The 22,381-nt window shown below is 33.9% G+C and overlaps 1 protein-coding gene across 2 annotated transcripts in view; it reads right to left on the minus strand.

Annotated features, from left to right (window-relative positions):
• Positions 1-22,381, minus strand: part of LOC127733906 (ferroxidase HEPHL1-like) — a 225,282-nt gene that overhangs the window by 191,655 nt on the left and 11,246 nt on the right. For both annotated transcript variants that reach the window (XM_052243359.1, XM_052243358.1), the window contains exons 3-8: positions 21,801-22,013; positions 17,117-17,304; positions 16,218-16,357; positions 7,274-7,380; positions 6,591-6,759; positions 3,365-3,642 (exon numbers count right to left, since the gene is read on the minus strand). In XM_052243359.1, coding sequence (XP_052099319.1) covers positions 3,365-3,642; positions 6,591-6,759; positions 7,274-7,380; positions 16,218-16,357; positions 17,117-17,304; positions 21,801-22,013 — 1,095 coding nt within the window. The remainder of the gene's footprint in view (positions 1-3,364; positions 3,643-6,590; positions 6,760-7,273; positions 7,381-16,217; positions 16,358-17,116; positions 17,305-21,800; positions 22,014-22,381) is intronic.

Raw genomic sequence — 22,381 nt, forward strand, 5'->3', positions numbered from 1 at the left:
TTCTGATTGGATGACAGTAAGCATAAAATTCTCTATATCCTTGTCTGTAACTAAGTAAGCCGACATTTTGAATTGCGGAATGTATTGACATGTAATTTCTACGATAATAAGCAAGAAACTCACATCTTGAACCTAGAAATCTTCTTTTATCAAATTTGATTACATTCCGAAGCGGTCAAGAAGCTAGAAAACGCTCGGTGTTTACGTTTGACGCCGGAAGCATACCTATGACGTCACCTTGTTTAGGGGCCAAAGAAGATAACATCTTTTCGCGGAATTTTCTTTAATGAAAATTTTACACTGAAATAATGATTGAAATTGAATTATGTACTTGTTTTGCAAGCGTTGCGTCGCCAGGTAAACTAAATTTGCGACAGTAAAACTACCGATGGACGTCCGCAAAGCTTCAAATACAATACAGTTATCTCTTAATTCTACTTACTAGTACACTTGGTACAATCAAGAACCTGGTCATAAATTGTTCAAATAAGTCCTTTGAAAATAGTGGAATTAATTACTTTTAGAGTGTCAAAAATTCGTTGGAAGTACTTGATAGATTGCATGCTTATAATTGAGATTTCGAATCTGTTCACAGTTTTGATTTTTCTACCCTATATACCATTTTGCCTCATAATCTTATTAAGAAAAAAAGCACACATCGAATTAAATGGGCATTTAAAAAGTCAGAATGCGAATATATATGTTCTAACTCTTTAAGGTCATTTTTTAGTGACAACAGACAAAATAACTATGTCAATTGGACCTGCTTTGATACGATAACCGCCCTTGAATTTTTACTAGATAACATATTTGTTCGCTATGGAGATTCCGTATATCGCCAAGTTATCGGAATTCAAATGGGGACTAACTGTGCGCCACTTATTGCGGACCTGTTTCTATATTGCTATGAGTTACAATTTATGACTAAAATCAGCAAAGACCCATCAAAACAACATCTGATACAAAAATCTAATAACACTTTTAGATATTTGGATGATATATTGGCTCTCAATATTGACGACTTCAGTATGTACACTTAAAAGATTTGTCCTGCTGAACTGATTTAAAATAAAGCTAATACTAACAATGAACACTGCCCTTTCCTGGATCTTGATATCAATACTTTAACGGGGAGGCTAATACCAAAATTTATGATAAAAGGGATGATTTATCATTTCCTGTTGGTAATTATCCATTTTTAGATGGTTACGTTCCCTTGTCATCATCTTATGGTGTTTATATATCTCAACTTGTTCGATTCGCTCGTGTATGTGACAACATATTTGTTTTAACGTTTCCACTGTATTACAGAAAAGTTATTACACCAGGGTTTTCGATATCACAAACTAGTCAAAACATTTACTAAATTTTATCATCGGTACAAGGACATCATTCGTAAATATAAATCAACATGCAGACATCTTATACGTTCAGGTATTTCACATCCAATCTTTTATGGTAATATTATATACAAAGCACAAAAATGTCAACATTCACCTCAAAAGCTAACCAAACATTTTAACAGACTTATTCAGAAGGGATATAGTTACGATACTGTTGTCAGGTCATTAAAGATGGCATATTTTGGTATGAATATTGACTTACTCATATGGTCTTTGCATCGTAAATAAACTCATTTATCCTACAACCAGTTGTTGGCATGATACGGGTTATGTTCTTCTCATATGTTTTATGATGGTATGATACTAAATCCCTAACGGGAGGGATTGTGCTTGATTTTCATATGATGAAGACATATTTTTTCAATTAGTTTAATTGAGGTCTGGAGCTGGCATGTCAGTAACTGCTAGTAGTCCTTTGTTAATTTATGTATCATTGTCATTTTGCTTACTAGTTTCTTTTGTTACCTATTCTGACATCGGACTCGGATTTCTTTTAAACTGAGTTTTACTGTGCGTATTGCTGTGTGTTTGTATATTCTACATTGGCTAGAGGTATGGGGGGAGTCTTGAGATCTCACAAAACATGTTTAACCCCGCCGCATTTTTGCGCCTGTCCCAAGTCAGAAGCCTCTGGCCTTTGTTAGTTTTTAATTTTAGTTCATTTACATGTTTTGGAGTTAAGTGTGACGTCCATTTTCATTGAACTAGTACAAATTTTGTTCAAGCGGGATTTTCTCACTGTGTTGAAGACCCATTGGTGGCCTTGGACTGTTTTCTGTTCTTTGGTCGGGTTGTTGTCTCATTGACACATTCCCCATTTCCAGTCTCAATTTTACTAAAAAATATCAGATTATAATTCAACTGATATCAGATTATAATTTAAACATTTAACAGATATCTGATCATAACTTTAGTGCTACCTGATACGCTCCCGAAGGTTATTGGTCAGGTGTGTTTTATCTATAATCATAATTGTCGGTAATAAGATGTTCAAATTTGCGTGAAATCGTATGCTTTTTTATTTAGTTTTACGAAAAATCCCAATAATAAGCATATACCGGAAAGAATATATTCGTGACGTTGTTGGAATTTTTTTTGTAGCATGATAGTAATACCCACTATAGACCAAAAACCGACCCTTCTAAAATATATCAGATTATAATTTTATAAATATCAGGTTTAATTTCACAGATATCAGATTATATTTTAACAGATTCAGGGTTTACTTTAACAAATACCAGATAATAATTTAACATATATCAGATTATAATTTAACAGATATCAGATTATTATTTAACAGATATAATATTATATTTTAACATATATCAGATTATAATTTAACAGATATCAGGTTTAATTTCACAGATATCAGATTATAATTTAACAGATTCAGGGTTTACTTTAACAAATACCAGATAATAATTTAACATATATCATATTATAATTTAAATTACAAATGTTAATTTGGCTTTGTATGCAGAGATTGGCAAAACCACGAAATCAAATATCCACGAAAATGCAAGTGTTCCTCAATCCACGAAAATTGATACCCACGAAAATAAATGAATCCACAGTAGTTTTTTTTACTAGCACCAAATGCATTAAATCGGAGGATCCCGAATATCTGACAAAAAGTAAAAAAAGAAGTCTAGCGAAAATTATTAACAGACGAAGAGGATATTCCAGAGTCACGTCTTATATGTTTTTTGTTTTATTTTAAGAATGTATTCATTGTATTTGCTATTGTCCTTATCAAAAATAATGACAAACCGACAAGCAATTATAATAAATTAGTGTCAACAGGTATAATGGATTTCCAGCATAAACGCATTGTCATTTTAATTATTGTTAAGTTCTCATATACTCATATAACATGAAATAACATGAACTACAATGTACTAATTAAATATTTGTCTTTATGATAAGTTATAATTATCAGCTTTTATTGTTATGTAACTTACTATATCTGTCGTTTTTATAGAATGCTCCTTCGTTATCTTTGGTGAATGCAAGACCAAATGGATTAAAGGAATAAGGCCGGCTTGCTTTGTTTAAAAGTATAATTTCTAACATTTCTCCTACTTCAATTCTAACTGGTGGTCCAAGTATCCCCAAATGTTTCTCGTCTTTAATGCGTTTTTTTCGTTTTTGAAATGATCCGTCTGTATACTCAATGAAAACTGCTTTAACAAAACGGCCTCCAACAGCTCCATCGCTTGTGAAGAATCGTTCCTCTATCCTAAATATGTGTAATAGTTTTGACATTTATTAAACTGTTACTGTTTAGACGACTAGACAGGGATAACTATAAAACTAATAATATGAATATCATATCTAATTAGAAATTGCATGCTTCATCCTGTCATTGTATTGGGAATGTTTAAGCGTTGATCGTAGCGCTTCATCCTAAAAATATGCGCAAGACAAACGTTTAACACTCCATAAAATTACAAAAAGCAGATTCAATTCTTATTATTAGATGTATATATACTACCACGTTAACGTTACCATAAAATGACTAGTTTTATCAGGAATTTGGTTAATTTTCCTATGCATTGTCGTGAAGTTGTCATGACAATCATGTGCAGTCATGAATGTTGCATTTTATTGAAAAAACACAATTTGATATAAGAACGCCTCCCGATTGGTTTTTTTTTATAACATTTTTTATAATTTGAAGTATCATATAACTGGAATATAAACATGATATTATTATCCATTTGTTACATAGGCATATCAATTGGATATACATTTCTAAAATATGAATGAAAATTGGCCTTCTAGTATTGGGTTATTAAGTTGATCTACTACATAAATGTTTTTAAGATATTGACTTGATACTAACAGTCAATCTAGATTGTAATGTAATAGGATAATACATAGAAGTTGTGTCTGTAGCATACTAATGGCAACTCTTTTCAACTTTTTAACTTGACATAAGGATTCGGCACGAAGTCAATGCGCTTTTCTTATATACTTTTACAGTAGGTGTTCAATTCATTCAGACTATTTAATATCCAAATGGCTTCAAGACAAATTATATGATTACGTTTACATAGCATACAAATAATGTATTTATAAACAACACTTGAAAAGAATCATTGGGGTCAAAGTTTAATTTTCTTATCCAAAATCTTTCTCAAGCGAGTATATCGAGGTAACATTTGCTTCGATGCTGACAGATTGAGGTAACCATTCACCTGTAACCGGTGGTTCGATACTGACATTCCTTAGGTTGCGTGCCACCTGTTTGTACCGGGCTACTGACATTCCCGAAATTACAATCCACCTATAACACCTGGACTTTTGACAGTCCAGAGTTTACCATGCGTCCGTTATGACTGCTTCAAACTGACACTCTTAGGTTACAATCCACCAATTGTCAGTGATTTGGTACTGTCAGTTCCTAGGTTATAATCCACATGTTGACACTGATTTGATTATGACAGTCCTGGGGATATCATCCAACTGCTACCAGTGATTCGATACTCAAATTCGCGAGGTTACCTTTTGTAAAAACCAATGTTCGATGTTCTTTATAGCGGTTTTGACCCTAACTCTAACCCTAAAGTTATCCCAAGAATATTTAACGGACGCTTTATCCTATTCAATGTTTGACCGTACTTGTTCAAACCGGTGTTTTCTATAGTTTATACTCGGAAGATTGCTCCTTTGAATGCCAGAAGGATATTTCTTGAACAAATTTCGGCGTTAAAGGTAGTAAAAAACTCTTCCTCTTTTATATATGTTGTTATAATTTGTATTTTGTACATATTATAATTTGTATTTTGACCTTGTACAAATTGTAACTTGTACAAACAGTGCTTGTATAAATTACTATTTACACAAAATTTGAGTAAAATTTACCCAGAACTTGTACAATAATTTATAGTATGGATTTCGTTATAAAAAAGCATTGATACATACTAAAAATTTTTTTTTATTCAATGACCACACTATAATCCTTATTTACAAAATACAAAAAATAGTTCTGACAGTCCTGAGGAAATCATCCAACTGCTACCAGTGATTCGATACTCATATTCGCGAGTTTACCTTGCACCCGTTACCAGTGATTATTCCATACTCACATTCCCGAGGTTAGCATGCACTCGTTTTCAATGATGCGATTCGCACACTCCCGAGGTTACGCTTTATTTGATTAAATGTTTGACCTTTTTTGTAAAAACCGATGTTCTTTATAGCGGTTTTGACCCTAACCCTAACCCTAAAGTTATCCCAAGAATATTTAACGGACGCTTTATCCTATTCAATGTTTGACCGTATTTGTTCAAACCGGTGTTTTCTATAGTTTATACTCGGAAGATTGCTCCTTTGAATGCCAGAAGGATATTTCTTGAACAAATTTCGGCGTTAAAGGTAGTAAAAAACTCTTCCTCTTTTATATATGTTGTTATAATTTGTATTTTGTACATATTATAATTTGTATTTTGACCTTGTACAAATTGTAACTTGTACAAACAGTGCTTGTACAAATTACAATTTATACAAAATTGGAGTAAAATTTCTTTGTACACAGCATATATACAAATTGAAGGAAATGTTGGGCATACATTTTGTACGCCTGGCCTTTAATATATTAGAAACGAATAGAAGTAAACGTAAGGTATGCGTCAATATGAAAACACTTTCGTAATTCAACTTTGCAATCCCTGTACATATCTACAAAAATCGTTTCCTCGCCTTTACGTTAAAATCCCTTAGAAGTCGGGATAATCATTCACCACTAATGAAAGGAACAGAAGAAAATCGTACGTTGATGATCATGCTCAAAAAGCTAGTTTTACTAAAACACCTTGTTAATATGTAGTGAAATAATCATAATTGCATTACAATTTATTTATTCACGCAAAGTGAGCCCTCAGTGATGGCTCCCGTCACTATCCTTTAGTTATATTTACATTGAATCTTTGTTTAAAACAATTAAAAGTATGCTTAACTGATCGTGTTTACAATCCATAAATGATGAACCTACCTAGAATTGTTCAACGCAAGTTGATATACTTATGTCCTCTCATGTTATTTCTTGATAAATCAAACAGGTAACTACAATATTGAAAGAAACTAATTCTCAATTGAATACAGCTATACTAGGTTTTTTGGTCCAAATACAATGTATATTCTATTTTACACTAAAAGGCTACACTCTTCACCAGGCACGCTTACTTTGATCTTTCAGTTGAACCTTTACCAACTCTCGCCAATACTCTACCAGACGGTCTGTAATCCCATACAATTTCTTCTACAGCTATGAAATAACGACGTGTTCTTCTTATTTTAGTTGGCGGCAATACTCCTGGTCTTGGCATCACATTTACAAAAGCTGCCATTCCATCTATTATTTCAAAAAAAGTATGATTACTTCATTATCTATATTATTATATATCGTGTTCTCTTACTAAAATATTATCTTATCAATCCAGTTAAAACCCTTTTAACAGTTTGTCTGGTTTTTAATTTGACGTTTTTATACATAAATCGATACATCTCTATCCTTCTACTTAAAACTATCGTATTATGCTTTTGTAATAAGGAAGAAGAATTGAAATAATTACTTGACAAGTGTTCAGATCGCCAAAATTACAACTTGCGAATTTTGCAATTATCTATATTATGGTATCCTCATTCTAATCCAGCTCGATTTTATAAACATAAGTTTGCCGAAGTTCATAGATGCGCTATATGAATTCTTATGAATTCAGTACTAATTTTATAATCTATATAATCAGAGTTCTGCATAATTATTTATCATTTTTCGAGGTAACCTTGAAATATATCTGCTATTTTATTACTGTTACAGTAATGGTTGCGTACTGTATACATTCTGGATAACCGTATATACGACTCACGATCAAAATGGTAGTTGACTTTACAAAATATCATCCATCTACCAGGATTTCTGGCTGTCATGTATAACCCTTCAAACCGTGCTATACCAAACACAACAGCATGTGTTCTGAAAAAAGTTAGAAGATATTAGGTAGGTAACAAAACAAGCATAAGCCAGTAATGGACAGTAGTTGTCGTTTGTTGATCTGGTTCATAAGTGTTTCTCGTTTCTCGTTTTTTATATAGATTAGACCGTTGGTTTTCCCGTTTGAATGGTTTAACACTAGTAATTTTTGGGGCCGTTTATAGCTTACTGTTCGGTGTGAGCCAAGGCTCCGTGTTGAAGACCGTACTTTGACCTATAATGGTTTACTTTAATAAATTTTTACTTGGATGGAGAGTTGTCTCATTGGCACTCATACCACATCTTCTTATATCTATCTAGACACCACAATGACTATAGGAAAAAGAAAAGACGAAAGGAAGTTATAAAATTTCGAAGACGTAAAAAAGTTAATAACGTACAATACCTAAGGGAACGTTAAGAAATTCCTATTCATTGTTAGTAAATAAAGTACAACAAAAGGCAAATGACACCTAAGGAACAGTACAGTAGCGGTTCTTACACATTGTAGGTAAATAAAGTACAACAGAAAGTCACATGATACATATAAGTAAGTGAATATAAATAGAAAATAATAACACTAGAGAAAGGCAATTGGTACACTATGGGAAAGTCTTGTAGCGGTAACGAAACAGTGGATGTGAACACTATTTAAAAGCAATTAATACCCTAGGGAACGTCTTGTGGTGGTTCGAACACAGTAGAAGTTAATGACACTATAGAAAGGCAATTTAAACCTGAGGGAACGTCGTCATCTGTGGAACAGATATTTCACAACAGTCAATCAGCTCGTGATTGCGTCCGTAAAATTTACGACCACTGTAACACCCTAGAAAGGCAAATGAAACCCTTAGGGAACGTCCTGTACGGTTCCGATACTGTGGAAGTTGATAACAGTGTAGAAAGGTTATTATAACTCTGAGGGACTGTCTAGTAGTGGTTCCGATACAGTGGAAATTAATAATACCATAAAAAGGTTAATTATTTCCTTAGGAAACGGGCTTGTAACGGTTCAGCCACAGTGGAAGTTAATATAAAAAGGTTAATGATACCCTTAGGGAACGTCTTTGTAGCGGTTTCGACACAGTGGGAGTTCTCAACACTATACAAAGGTTAATAAAACCCTAAGGTAACGTACTCTAGCGATTATTATACAGTGGAAGTTGATATCAGTAAAGAAATGTTAATGATACCCTTAGGGAATGTCAAGTAGTGGTTCTGACACAGCGGAAGTAATAACACTGTAGAAAGGTTTATGATACCCTTAGGGAACGTCTTGTGGCGGATCTGACACAGTGATAGTTAATAACACTATAGAACCGTTCAATATACCCTCAGGGAACGTCAAGAAGTGGTTCCAACACAGTGGGAGTCAATAACGCTATAGAAAAGTTAATGATACCCCTAGGGAACGTCTTGTAGCGGTTTCGAAACTGTAGGAGTAAATAAGACTATATAAAGTTTAATGAAACCCTAAGGGAACGTCCTGTAGCGGTTCCGATACAGTTGAAAGTGATACCAGTATAGAAAGGTTAATGATACCCTTAGGGAGCGTCAAGAAGTGGTTCTGATACAGTGGAAGTTATTAACACTATAAAAAGGTAAATGATTTCCTCAGGGAACGGGCCTTTAGCGGTTCAGACACTGTGGAAGTTATTTACACTATTAAAAGGTTAATAATACCCTTAGGGAACGTCTTGTAGCGGTTCCGACACAATGGGGAACGTCAAGTAGTGGTTCTGATACAGTAGAAGTTAATAACACTGTAGAAAGGTTTATAATAACTTTATTGAACGTCTTGTTGCGGTTCCGACACAGTGAAAGTTATTAACACTATAGAAAGGTTAATGATACCCTTAGGGAATGTCAAGTAGTGGTTCTGACACAGTGGAAGTTAATAACACTGTAGAAAGGTTTATGATACCCTTAGGAAACGTCTTGTGACGGATCTGACACAGTGGAAGTTAATAACACTATAGAAAGGTTCATGTAACCCTTATATGGCATGGTATCGGTTGCAAAAATTTGATATTTTTCATTTAAATGCAATATTTCTTATTTAATTGGTATATTTCTTCATTTAAATGCAATATTTTTTTATTTGAATGGTATATTTTTTCATTTAAATGCAATATTTTTTATTCAGATGGTATAATTTTTCATTCAAATGGTATAATTTTTCATTCAAATGGTATAATTTTCGTTCAAATGCAATATTTTTCATTCAACTGGTATAAAATGTCATTTGAATGCAATATTTTTATTCAATTGGTATAGTAGTTTTTTAATTTTTATGCAATAATTGCATTGTGGGAAATTCTTTGACGTCATAAGGTCAAATTTGCAACAACGTTTGTGATTGGTCGGAAATTGTTTGGATTTCTCCCCTTTCTTTCTAAACATGGGTGACCAAGAATTAAAAAAACGCGTCAGAATATCGCCCCTCTAACTAAATCTAACGTTCGTGCGAGTCCTGCACTGGCTGTTAAAATCTTGTGGTCATAACTAGTATTTCTATTGCAAAATTTTGATGGTCAAAACGTTCGGTCCACTTTTAAAAAACAGTTTCATTGTATATGGATTTATATGCAAGTATATCGGTTTTTTTAGATAGATTAGACACCGTTGGTTTTCCCGTTTGAATTGTTTTACACTACTATTTTTTGGAGGCCCTTTATAGCTTGCTGTTCGGTTTGAGCCAAGGCTTCGTGTTGAAGACCGTACGTTGACCTTCAATGGTTTACATTTACAAATAATGACTTGGATGGAGAGTTGTCTCATCGGCACTCATACCACATCTTCTTATATCTATATACAACGTAAACCAGACGTTTCTCAGACTGTTTTCTTTTTTAATAAATCCTTTGCCGCGCGTTGTGTACTGATTGATAACTCAGTCTGGGAGAACAAGATTTATTTCATTAAATGTTGTAATTAGGTTTGAGCAAACTTCCAGTAATTGCAAATAATCTTATGTCGGTGCTTTGTGTCTATTGTCTTAATGTTAGTTTTTTTGTGTGTTTCGTACCGATCTTTTGAGTTAATTTGCTGATTTGTGAAGGTTGCTATTTTATTGTACTGTTACACCACTGTTCCCGCTTCGGGATGGGTTGCTCACAAACATGTTGTTGTACTGTTACACCGCTGTCCCAGATTAGGGGGAGGATTGGGATCCCGCTAACATGTTTAACCCCGCCACATTCTGTATGTATGTGCTTGTCCCAAGTCAGGAGCCTGTAATTCAGTGGTTGCCGTTTGTTGCTTTGTTATACATATTTGTGTTTCGTTCATTTTTTTGTACATTAATTCGGCCGTTAGTTTTCTCGATTGAATTGTTTTATATTTTTGATTTCGGGGCCTTTTATAGCTGACTATGCGGTGTAGGCTTTTCTTATTGTCGAAGGCCGTACGGTGACTTATAGCTGTTGATTTCTGTGTCATTTGATCTCTTGTGGAGAGTTGTCTCATTTGCAATCATACCACATCTTCGTTTTTATATCCACCCTGCCATATTCTTTATTTGCCTGTCCCAGGGATGGAGCCTGTAGTTTAGTGGTTGTCGTTGGTTCCTGTCTCGACTCATATTTGATATTTTGTAAATTGTTTTGTTATGTATAATTAGGCTGTTAGTTTTTTCGTTTGAATTGTTCACACTTTTCATGTCGGGCCTTTTATAGACGACTTTACAGTATCAGGTTTTTGTCATTGTTGAAGGCCTTACGATTGTCTACAAAAAGCATTTGTCTACATGACGGCAAAAAGCTCTACATAGCTTATGTTTGTAGTATTTCATGTAACCCGACTTAAAATAAATTTTTCTTATCTTTTCTTATCTTATCTATAATTGCTTACATCCACTTCATATTTGAACTCCGGTGGATAGTTGCCTTATTAGCAATCATATTCCATCTCTTCATTTTTATATTATATACGTGACTTCTAAACTCGTGTTTTCCTGAACAAGCATGAAATAATTTTCACTGGGCGTTAAAATTAGCAACAAACAATCAATCAATTTAAACTTGTGTTAAATAAGAGGAAAACCATTTGATATTTATTTATTTGTTGGGATAGGGGACAGAAGGATTTCATATATGAATATGGTTACCTGGTAAGAGCTGAAAAATAGGCATGATTAACGACAGATTGAAATGAATAATAATGCCCTCTCTTCCCTTCCCCATCCTTCATCTATAAATTTAAACTGACCACCACGGAATAGCCCAATAGTGTTGAAAGTAACGTTACACACCAATCAATCAAAATCCCTTCCCTAGAATATCAAATAATCGTCCCTTAACTGTTATTGTCCGTGTAGTTCTTATATTTATCCAGCTTATCGTCCCACAGTGATTCCTACTAAGGCTGTCATACCATAAAAACGTTTATAAAACAGCTCACATTCTAATATATCTGCATTCATAAATTTATTAATTTCATTTAGACTAAACGACGCCATGTTTGTTATGTGCCTCTGCCGTCAACCTATCAAAAAAGAAGAGGTGGAAGAGAGCCAGAAGATCTTCCCAATGCAAAAAAAAAACAGAAATGGACTTCTTCTGGCTCACTTCCGAAGAACAAAAAAAAACATGTTTAGGACAAATATAGTAGAGATCAAAAGATAAAGAATAGAGTGAAATGGTAAAAACTAAAAGATTTAGAATTATAGAAACGATCTTTGATCTGAAACACCTACCCTCACACACACACCATAACCATTACTGCCAATACTCGCATACTAGTATACACATCTCTATACAAATATCTAAATTTGAACCTACTCCCCCCATCTAGACACCGAGGTTTTGGATCCGCCCCTGTTAAACGTGTCTAATTATATACATTTTGTACGGGTCTAGATAATAGCTAAACGTACAATCATATAATTTGTTGGATAACTAATTATATTATATAATGTGTCACAAAATAAACTTGTATACCCCCCTTGAAAAGTAAATCATTTAAAAGTCCTGAAGATAAAGTATGTTTTGAAATATGCCCTGCATACTTATTTATGCAAAGACATATAGTAATTATTGAATTGCTGTGGGGCTTGAAAAAATCTATTTAAGGGATTCGGAGACGAGAACAGTAAAAAAAAGCTCAGCAACGAATTCTAAATGTAAAATGATTTGCAGCATAAGACATGAGTGCACATATTATAGATAGTATTAAATATGAAGTTCACGCCTCATATAGTGAAGTCCTATGTCATGGGACTATTGTTGTAACATGGGTTAGTAACTGGTTCCAATTTATCCTGAATTGTTTTTATTAAAGAATTAGTTCCGGAGTATAACAGCTTATGTCTCTACTTGTGGGTTTCTGGTTCTGCTGTCGTAATTAGGTGATTACATGTAGTACAAAAGAGGGGGTTTAGTCCAAATAATTGTAACGTCCTGGATGCTTTTCATTCTTTTTTCATGTGTGCCTTCCTGCAACGTCTTTGAGGATCAAGAAAAGTAAAAAATGATATAGCACATTACTAAAGAACGTCATGATTACATGTATCTGGACTTAGAAGGGGGAGGGCGGCTAGCTATGTATTTTTTTTATTTCAATGTGTAGACTGTAGGAGAGTTTCTTCAGAAAAGGTTTTCATTGGAGGTGTTTTTGCCATGCACGCAGGCATCTGTTTCTATCCATGAACAAGTTGTGTGTCAAATCAATTATCATTACTTGTCTTTCGCATTTTTTGCTCGTCCTGGCCATTATTGGCATTAACAGCCAGTGCACGAACTCGCACGAACGCCAAATTTAGTTAGAGGGGCGATATTCTGACGCGTTTTTTAATTCTTGGTCACTCAAGTTTAGAAAGAAAGGGGAGAAATCCAAACAATTACCGACCAATCACAAACGTTGTTGTAAATTTGACCTTATGACGTCAAAGAATTTCCCATAATGCAATTATTGCATATAAATAAAAAAAACTACTATACCAATTGAATAAAAAATATTGTATTCAAATGACATTTTATACCAATTGAATAAAAAATATTGCATTTGAACGAAAATTATACCATTTGAATGAAAAATTATACCATTTGAATGAAAAATTATACCATCTGAATAAAAATATTGCATTTAAAGAAAAAATATACCATTCAAATAAAAATATATTGCATTTAAATGAAGAAATATACCAATTAAATAAGAAATATTGCATTTAAATGAAAAATATCAAATTTTTGCAACCAATACCATGCCATACCCTTAGGGAACGTCAAATAGTGGTTCCGACACAATGGGAGTTTATAACACCATATAAAGTTCAATGGTACCCCTAGGGAACGTCTTGTAGCGGTTTCGAAACTATGGGAGTGAATAACACTATAAAAAGGTTAATGAAACCCTAATGGAACGTCATGTAGCGGTTATGATATAGTGGAAGTTGATATCAGGAAAGAAAGATTAATGAAACCCTTAGGGAACGTCAAGTAGTGGTTCTGACACAGTTGAAGTTAATAACACTATAAAAAGGTTAATAGTACCCCTAGTTATCGTCTTGTAGCGGTTTCGAAACTGTTGGAGTAAATAAGACTATAAAAAAGATAATGCAACTCTTAGGGAACGTCCTGTAGCTGTTCCGATACAATGGAAGCTGATACTAATATAGAAAGGTTATTGATACCCATAGGGAACGTCAAAAAGTGGTTCCGATACAGTGGACGATAAAAACACTATAAAAAGGTTAATGAAAAAAGTAAAATCATAAAAATACTGAACTCCGAGGAAAATTCAATCGGAAAGTCCCTAATCACCTTAGGGAATGTCAAGTATTGGTTCCGATACAGTGGAAAATAATAACACTATAAAAAGGTAAATGATTTCCTAAGGGAACCGGTTGTAGTAGTACTGACACAGTGGAAGTTATTAACACTATGAAAAGGTTAATAATACCCTTAGGGTACGGCTTGTAGCGGTTCCGACACAGTGGTAGTTAACAACATTATAAAAAGGTTAATGAAACCCTTAGGGAACGTCCTGTAGCGGTTCCGATATAGTGGAAGTTGATATCAGTAAAGAAAGGTTAATGATACCCTTAGGGAACATCTTGTGGCGGTTCCGACACAGTGGAAGTTCATATAACACTATAGAAAGGTTCATGATTCCCTTAGGGAACGTCAAGTAGAGGTTCCGACACAGTTGGAGATAATAACACTTTAAAAAGTTTAATGATACCCCTAGGGAACGTCCTGTAGCGGTTTCGAAACTATGGGAATAAATAACACTATAAAAAGGTTAATGAAACCCTAGGGAAACGTCCTGTAGCGGTTTCGATATAGTGGAAGCTGATACCAGTATAGAAAGGTTAATGATACCCTAAGGGAACGTCTTATAACAGTGCTGACAGTGGAATTGATACCCTTAAAGAACGTGCCGTAGCAATTTCGACACAGTGGAAGTTAATAACACTCAGAAAGGCAAAATATTCCCAGTAGGAACGTCTGGTAACGGTTCTGGCAAGAGTGGAAGTTAATAACAATAAAGATGGGGGATTTGATACACTTGTGGAAGTTAATAAAACTATAGAAAGGCAACTGATACCTTTAGGGGTCGTCATGTAACTTTATATACACAGTGAAAGTTAATAACTATTTAGATAGGTTAATTGATATTTTATAGTGTGTTTTTTATGTTGTAATGTTACACTACTGTCTCAGGTTAGGGTGAAGGTTGGCACCTATTAAAACGTTTAAACCCGCTGCATTTTTATGCACCGGTCTTAAGTCAGGAGTCTGTTGTTCAGTGGTTGTCGTTTGTAAGTGTGGTTCATAGCTGCTTCTCGTTCCTCGTTTTTAATATAGATTAGACCGTTCGTTTTCCTGTTTGAATTGTTTTACACTAGTAATTTTTGGGCCCTTTATGGCTTCGGTGTGAGCCAAGGCTCCGTGTTGAAGGCCGTATTTTAACCTATAATTGTTAACTTTTTATACATTGTGACCTTGGTGGAAAGTTGTTTCATTGGCATTCATACCACGTCTTCTTATCTAAAACGATATCTTTAGTGAACATCTTGTAAAATGTTGTAGCGGTTCTGATACAGTGGAAGTTAATAACACTATAAAAAGGAAGAAGATACCATTAAGGAACATCTTGTAGCGGTTCCGACACAGTGGAAGTTGATAACACTATAGAAAGGAAGAAGATTCCCGTTGGGAACGTCTTGTAGCTGTACCGACACAGTGGAAGTTAATTACACTATAAAAAGGAAAAAGATACCATTAGGGAACGTCTTGTATTGGATCCGACACAGTGGAAGTTAATAACACTATAGAAAGGAAGAAGATACCCTTTGGGAATGTCTTGTGGTGGTTTCGACACAGTGGAAATTAATAACACTATAGCAAGGAAAAAAGATACCCTTAAGGAATGTCTTGTGACTGTTCCGACTCAATGGCAGTTAAAAACACTATAAAAAGGAAGAAAATACCTTTAGGGAATGTCTTGTAGCGGTTCCTACACAGTGGAAGTTGATAACATTATAAAAAGGTTAATGATACCTTAAGGGAACTTCTTGTTGCGGTTCCGACACAGTTTAAGTTACTAACACTAAAGAAAGCAAATGGTACCACTAGAAAATTTTCCTTGCGGTTTCGAGAAAATGGAAATTGATAGCACTATAGAAATCCAAATGATAACCTAAGGAAATGTCTAGTAGCTGATCCGTATTATTACTGAATATCAACAAGTGTCTTCAAAATATGTCACGGTGTGAATCGTCCAAAAACTGTGAACCAAATAAAAGACTATTAAAGAGAAAATTATTCTCCTTTAAGCAGTTGGCGCGGTATTTGTTCACCTATTATTATAAATAAAAATATATAAAAGTAACAGACCTTGTACGCTTAAACTTAAATGACTGTCCTTGTACACCAAAGACATGTAGTCCCAAGTTTAATCCCATGGCATAAAATGCTACCTTCTCTCCTTCATATATTGGGAAGTCAGGCATATTTCCATAAATATACCCGTTTATCTAGAAATATTAAAAACTCTTTAAAGAACCAAATAATTAAAAACAAATCGAGTCTATTACATGTTTTTACACATTGGATGTTATGATAATCAAGTCAATATATTTATCACTTTGATTTTTGAAACTGATCTCTAACAAATATTTTTTTTATTATTTAATAAGATTAGAGGCTCCAATAAGCAGTTACTCACTAAAAACAATCTTAAAAATAAAGACCAAAAACAAATGATGAATGATATTATACAATTATTATAATTATAGTTAAGGAATAATGTTGACAAAATGTGTTGTTTTCAACTGAGGCTTATATTTCTTAAAGTCAATTCTCAACACAAAACGTTTCATGTTATGCACATGTACTGACAGTCAAGACTCAACCAAATCAGTGTTTACATTAATATCAAAATGTCCACTATTTGAAAAATAGCATTACACCGAAATAAAATTATTGAATTATTAAAAAAAATTCACCAAGGATGAGACTATTAAATGTTTGACCTTTGGGGATGCAAACGACAAATGCGTTAAGCTCCGCCTACTCACGCGAACATTTCTTAATTGACGGATCAAAAGCATACTATCAACACCAACTGTGTTAAAACGTTTTTCCCGAGAAATAGTTAATTTTAAGTATATGGTGATAATAATAATAATAGTTATAAAAAGATATATAAAAGCATCTTACCAAAATCTCATAACGGTTACTACGTTTCATCTATAATTGATACATATTATGGTATTCGGTTATTCGAAACTTACCGAATACATTAACGTGTCCGAAATGAAAGGCACATTTTTCTGGTCGAAAAGTTGTCGACAGCGTTGTGGATTTCGACATAGATTTAAGCTCTGGTCTATCAACCAACTATTAGTTTCATTGATGATATCGGCATACAGAACAAACTCTCTGTCAACATCCTTCCTAGATTTATCTGGATTCAATGTTCCTGTCATGTATATGTCATGTGTTAATGTTTTACTCAATCATCACTGCAGTAATTTTGAAAGCTATAAGAAAGGTGTTGGTTTACCGCATTTTTATTAGTTCCAGCCTTGCTTACATTTTTGTGACTTAAAGTGTCTATTTATCTATTATAATTTTTAAGATATAAGGCAAAAACGCAAACAAAATGGTAAAAATCGTCATCAAAGTCAATTACTCCAATAAGGAGTCGACTGACGATTTCAACAATGCAAACTTACTTATAGATTTTGTCTGGCTGATTATTTGTTAGATTATCTATATCTATTATAGTTTTCAAGATAATTGGCAAAAATGAAAAAAGTGGTAAAATTTGTCATTTAAGGGCAATAACTCCTATGAGATGTCGTCTGACAGTTTTGCTACTCTGAATACATCATGCAAGTGTGAGGAAAACAATGCATGTGTGAGGAAAACAATACATGTATGTACTCTGCATACATCATGTATGTGTGAGGAAAACAAAATATGTACTCTTAATACACCATGCAAGTGTGATGAAAACAATACATGTACTCTGAATACACTATGTAGGTGGGATGAAAACAGTATATGTACTCTGAATACTTCATGTAAGTGTGAGGAAAACAATCTATGTACTTAGAATGCACCATGCAATTGTGATGAAAACAATACATGTACTCTTAATACACCATGTAGGTGTAATGACAACAGTACATGTATTCTGAATACATCATGTAGGTGTGATGAAAACAGTACATCTACTCTAAATACATCAAGTAAGTGTGGGGAAAACAATACATGGGCTTTTTTTAAATTTTGGTTCATTTATATGTTTCGGAGATTAATGTGACGTCTATTTTGCTGAACTAGTACACATTTTTGTTTAGGGGCCAGCTGAAGCCCGCATCCGGGTGTGGGATTTTCTCGCTGTGTTGAAGACCCATTGGTGGCCTTGGGCTGTTTTCTGCTCTTTCGTCGGGTTGTTGTCTCTTTGACACATTCCCCGTTTCCATTCTCAGTTTTACTTAGAATACACCATGTAAGTGTGATGAAAACAATACATGTACTCTGAATACGCCATGTAAGTGTGAGGAAAACAATACATGTACTCAGAATACGCCATGTAAGTGTGAGATAAACAATACATGTACTCATATAGCAGGTAAGGATAAGTACATACCTTTCTAGATATTGTATATTTGAATACATTGAATATTGTTTTGTGTGGCAGTAGTATCCACATTATACATTCATTGTAATAATTCATAATTTGTTTTCTGTGGCAGCAATTTTCACTGTATATATACATTTATATTGTTTTTCAGGCAGTAATATTCACTTTAAAATGTATTTATATTGTTTGGAACTACAAGGGAAATTCAAAACGGAAAGTCCCTTATCAAATGGCAAAATAAAAAACACATCAACCGAATGGAAAACAACTGTCATATTCCTGACTTGGTACAGGCATTTCCTTTTGTAGAAAATGGTGGATTAAACCTGGTCTTATGCTAGCTTAACCTCTCACTTATATTACAGTGTCATATAATTCCATTATATTGACAACAACGTGTGAACAAAACAAACAGATATAATAGGGGGAAAAAAATCGAAAATAGGGGTAAAGCAGTCGACATTGTGTTATAATTCTAATCACAAAAAAAAAACCAAATATGTCAACAAAGAAAAACAAAAAGGCATATAGACAAAGCACATAAGCAAAAACGAAAGACAAGAATACAAAAAAGACCATAGCACAATAAAACAATGGCGGGATGTATAAGTACCGAGCCACGCCAAAAGGATATTACCAAAAAAAGACTAAATAGTAAAAGGCTAATAATTTACAAAGACAAATAAAAGAACACTATAACACGTAATTAAGATGAAATACAACGTCAGCACCTAGAATCTATAATTCAAGACAATCATGTATTATTTGTGAAGTTGATACAGAATATTTATCAACAAGGTCTTGGTATCCTCCCATGAACATTTTTAGAAAAGGACTCGTTCTTTGACATAACCCTGCTTCATCAACTTTCTGGTCAGACACTGGTGACGTTTTATAAAGTTTGAGTAGCAGCTGCAAGCTCTTGAATATCGAATGAGTTGGGAAATGTATATCCCAAATGCAGGTGAAGTTGGTATATTGCTACTAAGGTGGGGGAAATTGATAATTTCAAAATCAAAATCGTCTCGTTTGTCATAGATTCTGGTACTGAGATGACCGCTTATGTCAAATTTGAGGTATAAGTCTAAATAAAGGCAATAGTGGTATACTGCTGTTCAATTGTCATACATCGATTTAACTGAAACAAATCCGGGTCACAAACCAAAACTGAGGGAAACACATCAACTATAAGAGGAAACAAAACGGAACAGCAGAAACACTGAACTGCTACTAAAACAAACGTCAACAAACATAAAAACGGACTATGTGACAACAATTGCCATATTTGCCATATTCCTGACTTGGTACAGGACATTTTAAGACAAAATGGTGGGTTGAACCTAGTTTTATAGCTAGCCAAACCTTCCGCTTATATACCAATGTTAAAAAATCCCGCTAAAATGACAAAATTACGTGACAGGAATTAAGTACAAATAAACTTTCAGGACAGAGAAATACATAAATAAATAAAATAATAGTCCATTTCAACATGTAAACCACAGAATAACAACAAACACCTTAAATTAATTTACGAAAGAACACAAATACAGCACAATAGAATAATGAACTATGAGTCCCACGAATGTATCAACGCCACAAAAAGTGACGTCACGGGTAAATTTCTAAAAATACAATATGAAATTGGGATTAAGTATGTAATGGTGTTATTTGATGTATTTTCTAACCATTACCAGAATATTAATGTAGAACTGTGTTAGTAATGGTGTAATTATTTGAATTTTCAACTATGGTTTTTCTTCTAAATCAAACTGTAAAAAAACAAATGAATCCTGTGCTTTTAACCTAAAAATCTTATAAATGAACTAGGTGAATAATATCTTTACTTTTACATACATAATGAAAAAACCAGAATTACAAATGGAACATCATAACTAAATACATGAATGTTGGATGTACAAATACCGAGACACGTCTAATTGCAATGCGAATTTACACGCAGCAAAACACTCATATTCGGGAATAGGTCACTTTCGGTAATTAGAAGACCAGACGACGTAGATGGTAAACCACAATCTAAGACGTGGTAAAATGTCGTTGGTTAGTTTAGACACAGACATATCGTATAGATCAACCAATTCGTGATGGTGTCCATAAAACTTACGGAGTCCTCCCCATAACTCTGTTGGAGCAGTTTCTGCGTATATAATGTCCGTATAGTGTGAACATGCACGACCATAACGTATCAACTGAGATATGTAAACACCATACTATGTTACTGTTGAGAAATGGGAAATTGATAATTGGGAAGTTGAAATCGTCCTTTTGTCATAGATTTTAGTTTGAAGTCGTCCATCTGTGTCATTATTGAGTAAAAGATCAAGGTATGAAGCAGTCCTCCTAGTATCAGTAGTATCCTTAATTTCAAATTCACTGGGATATATGATGAGGCAGAGGAAGCCGTGTCTGTTGTTTCTTCAATTTCTGGTTCTTGAAGATATATTATTGGAATCCAACCAGAATATTTTGGATAGTAAATGGAAAGAACATCATCAATATATCTGAATGTGAAATTAAATGATCTTGCTTTTTTATCTTTTTTTTTGACAAGTGTCTGAAGGAACTCCGACTCATAAGAAAATAAGAAGAGGTCGACAAGGAGAGGCGCACAGTTCCTTCCCCTACGAATACCGACAATTTGTTGAAAAAGTCTTCCTCCAAATTCAACAATATTAACTCCAGCATACTGATGACTTGTTCCTCTGTAGCATGTTTTACCTTTTTTGATCACTATTAACAAAATATGCCGTAAAAGACACATTCAGAGGCATAGGAGTAGACTCAAAAAGTGTTAGGGAGGGGCTGACTTCTGAAAGAAACTTCAGTCTGAAAGTCTAGAAAAAGTAAACGTCCTCTTATAATTTTATTTCTTATTTTCTATTTTTTTTTTTTTTTTTTTGTCCTTTTTGTTTTTTGTCTTGTTTCGTATGAATATTTATTCTATTTATTTATTGATCACGAAAAATATACCCTGACAGTTGAGTAATTTAGTAATAATAAAAAATGATGCAAGTAACGGAAAAGGTAGAATATGGTGTATTAGTATTATTTGTTTCAGAAAATCCCGAATCGCATTTGACAAAAAAAAAATAAATACAAAGAAGCATTTGAAATCTGTTCTTCAGTAAAAGTGGTATCCTCAACACCGTGCAAAGGCGAACACGTTAGTGAAAAGATTAAGATTGTACACCGTGTGTGATATTCTTACCATATATGAATACATTTACTTGATGACACCAAGATTACTTACCAGATATGAATACATTTACTTGCTGACACCGAGCTTTTATGGTATACAATCTTACCAGGTTTACATATCAATAAGATCCCAATCAACCCAGTATCGACGTCTTTTGTTGATCTGATATGTGGATGGTAGCCAACAGGGATACAGTTCTCATCATCTTTTGTTGGGGCAAACGTATTTTGCATGAACCATCTGTATGTATACGTCTGTCCTGGTGGTACAGCATCATCTAACTTATCTCTACCGGAAGTGCCATCCATGTACAACGATCCTATTCAACAAACAAATAATACATCTGTACTAGCATGATTATTAACTGTAGAATGTATGTACATTTATGAATATCAAACTCCATTCTTTTTTTTTCCATCCTTACCATCAGTCGCCCTGAACATGCAGGAATATTTGCCACTGAACCAATCATTTATCAATCAAACGATTTACAAACATGTTAGAATTCCGTTTTTCTTATTCAAAAATTGCCCAGGGAAATTTATTTGAGGAACGAGTTACGGTAATGGCCAATTTGGACCCCCTAAATCCCAGGTTGGATGATAATGTTTGACTCCTTAATCCTAGATTGGGTGATAATGTTTGCTTCCCTACATCCTAGATTGGATGATAATGTTTGCTCCCCTA

This window comes from Mytilus californianus, unplaced genomic scaffold, assembly GCF_021869535.1.
Source record: "Mytilus californianus isolate M0D057914Y unplaced genomic scaffold, xbMytCali1.0.p SCAF_3, whole genome shotgun sequence".
NCBI lineage: Eukaryota > Metazoa > Mollusca > Bivalvia > Mytilida > Mytilidae > Mytilus > Mytilus californianus.